The following is a 3,320-nucleotide window of genomic DNA, read 5'->3' on the forward strand; positions in this document are numbered from 1 at the left end:
AATTAATATAATAAATGAGTTATTTATCAAACGAATCCAAGTTAATCGCAATCTTCATTAATTTAAAACGAGCTAAAAATTCAAATTGAGCTCAGGGTTGAAGTTTAACTCAATTCGGTTCGATTAGTGAAACAGGCATTAAAGCACGTGTGACTTTCCTTTTTCTTCTGGGTTTCGCCACCAAAAATTGAAACTTGAAAGTGGCAAAAGAGTTGACAAAATTTCGAGGTGGTCATGTGCAACCACTTAAAGTTGCATTAAGCTCGAGGAGATCCGGCATCCATAGTTGAAATCATTAAATACCTATTTTATATATATATATATATATATATAAAAACTTGCAGCGATAAAGTAACATAATCAAGCTTGCCGAATTTACGGACTTCTTGATAAAAAAGAAGCATCAGAACAAGGCAAGGCAAGCTATCCTTGGGGACTTCTCCATCTAGCTAGCAATGGGCTTCAAACACCAGACTCATAAAACTACATCATCTTCTAATTCCTTTTCTGTTAGATTTTCAACCATTCTTATTCTAACCCTTTTCTTCACCTCATTTTACCTGTTCATTTCTCCACTTAGACATGTAAATCAAGAACCCACAATTTTTCCAGGGAAAACTACTTCATTTAGTGGTGATCTTAGAGATGCTAAATTTCCATGGAATAAGCTTAGTTTTGGACCGACATTTGAGAAGCTAAAACTTGCAGTTTTCTCCAAGACATGGCCAATTGGTGCAGCCCCTGGGGGTATGGAACGCCATGCTTCTACTCTGTACCATGCTCTTGCTGCTAGAGGTCATGAAATCCATGTATTTACTGTTCCATCAGATAGGAAGCCTCATGTCGATGTTCATGTAGGCAATCTTCATGTGTATTTTGCTGCCAATGATCATGGCTCTGTCAACTGCTCTCTGGCATTCGAGATATTCAATAAGGTAAATTCTAATGGTGCTTTTGATTATGTGCATACTGAGAGTGTTTCGTTGCCTCACTGGAGAGCAAAGATGGTGCCTAATTTAGCAGTAACATGGCATGGAATTTGGTACGAAATTATGCATTCCAAGTTATTTGAAGAGCTATTTTCAAATCCAAATGGTTTTCTACCAGGCCCCATGACGGAGCTTCAAGAATCCATGCCTAGGCTTCTCGATGAAATCAGATTCTTCTCGAGCTATAAGCAACATATATGCATAAGCAACAGCGCAGGGGAGGTGTTAGTAAACATCTATCAGCTACCCCAGAGGAATGTTCATGTTATACTAAATGGGGTAGACAACACAAAATTTGTTCACAACCCAGAAGCGGGAACGAGATTCAGAAGAAGATATGGTATCCTCGACGATGTAAGTCTGGTGATGGGAATTGCAGGGAGATTGGTTAGGGACAAGGGGCATCCACTACTCTATGAGGCCTTCTCGATGATCCTGAAACGCCATCCCAATGTATGCTTGCTTGTTGCAGGGTCAGGTCCTTGGGGAAGAAGGTATGCTGAATTAGGCCCTAATGTCAAAGTCTTAGGTGCACTGGAATCATCACAACTCTCAGAATTCTACAATGCAATCGACGTGTTTGTTAACCCAACATTAAGACCTCAGGGACTAGATCTTACATTGATTGAAGCAATGCATTGCGGGAAGCCAGTTCTGGCCCCAAATTATCCAAGTATAGTTGGGACAGTGGTAGTGGATGAAAATTTTGGATATACATTTTCACCTAATGTGAAGTCATTAGTTGAGGCACTAGAGCTGGTAATAAGAGATGGCCCAGTATTATTGCAGAAGAAAGGTATGGCTTGCAAGGAATATGCACTTTCTATGTTTACTGCTACCAAAATGGCAGCTGCCTACGAGAGGTTCTTCCTCTGCATGAAGACTAGCAGATATTGTCAATATCCTTTTCCAACAGATTGATTAAAGATGATATCAAATTTTGCTTGAAAATTGTAATGGACAAACTGATGTGATGTTGAATTTTAAAATTTATTTCATATAGTTCACATGTTGATTTTAACTTACACTAATCCTAATCCTTTTTAATCATCGTGCAAATACATAAACAACAAAAGATAATATAGCTCATTCCTAGAGCTAAGGTTTAGCATCTAAACTTGTGAAAATTGCTCACTTGGAGGTTTTAAAACCCATCATAGCCGAAATTAAGGGAATGAAAAATTCTAATGAAAATTTCTTATAGAATTTGTCCTCAAGACTGAAAATAGAATACTTTAACTTAGTGTTATTGTTACTTTAGTGAGGAAAATATAAATTGATTAAGTAAGATAATTAACCTTTTGATGAATTTACAAGTTATGTTTGATCTAAAAATAAGAGTGCTATTGAAACTTTTTAATTCCCCACAGCCATATCATCAAAGTGTTTGGTTAACTTTTTTGAATATTAACTATAGTTGTTAGGATATTGAACAGCTCTAACTCACAATAATTTCAGGTTCTATTTGATTAAATTATAAATAGTTAATAGTTGGTAGTTAATAATAGCTAATAGTTGGTAGCTGATAGACGCTAAATTTGAATTAATTTAATATATAATATAATTATATAATTTTAATAAAACATGTTAATCATATATTAGACATAAAATATATATCAAAGTTTTCATTTATATAATAATTAATTTTCATATAAAGAACTAAGAATATTAAATATGGCATCATAAATTATTTTAGTTTTTTATAAAAAAGAATAAAAAATATTTTATTCTATTTATTTAAAAAAATTTGAGGTACATATTAAATTCATTAAATTATTATCTTTTGTAAAAATATCTCAAATTAAGTTATTATAAAAAATAGAAATAATAAAATAAGGTAAAAAATACATAAAAAGATTAATTTATTTTAAAACTAAGAGTTAGTAAAAAGTTTTAAATTGGAGCTATTCCATATCCTAATAAATATCAGTTGATATTTTAAAAAAATAAATCAAACACCTTGACATAGCTATTTAGAACTGAAAAACTATCGGCTACTTTCCAACGGCTATGACAAGCATCCTTTCAGTTTGTAGCTTTTCTTCAACAATTCTTATTTTTACAATGAATGGACTAACCTTATTTACTATTTTATTAACTTTAATTTGTAGTAAATTAATTTGAATTTTTACAAAGAAATAACCAACTAAGATATGCCTTATATCTTTTGAATTTAAAACTTTAAACAATTGAAATAAAATATTTTTTATTTTTTTATAAAATTAAATTAATATATGATACCGTATTTAATACCTTTATTTATTAATTTAAAATTACTTATATGTAAATAAAAATTTTAGCATATATTTTATATCTAATTTATGATTAACA

The 3,320-nt window shown here is 31.8% G+C and overlaps 1 protein-coding gene across 1 annotated transcript; it reads left to right on the plus strand.

The window, feature by feature from the left end:
* Positions 1–374: 374 nt before the first annotated feature.
* On the plus strand, positions 375–1,975 carry LOC8287512 (phosphatidylinositol N-acetylglucosaminyltransferase subunit A). Its single transcript, XM_002524215.3, has one exon. It carries the CDS (start codon positions 456–458, stop codon positions 1,908–1,910), a length of 1,455 nt encoding a protein of 484 aa, XP_002524261.1. The 5' UTR covers positions 375–455; the 3' UTR covers positions 1,911–1,975.
* The last annotated feature ends 1,345 nt before the right edge of the window (positions 1,976–3,320 follow it).

Source organism: Ricinus communis, chromosome 9 (genome assembly GCF_019578655.1).
Source record: "Ricinus communis isolate WT05 ecotype wild-type chromosome 9, ASM1957865v1, whole genome shotgun sequence".
Classification (NCBI taxonomy): Eukaryota; Viridiplantae; Streptophyta; class Magnoliopsida; order Malpighiales; family Euphorbiaceae; genus Ricinus; species Ricinus communis.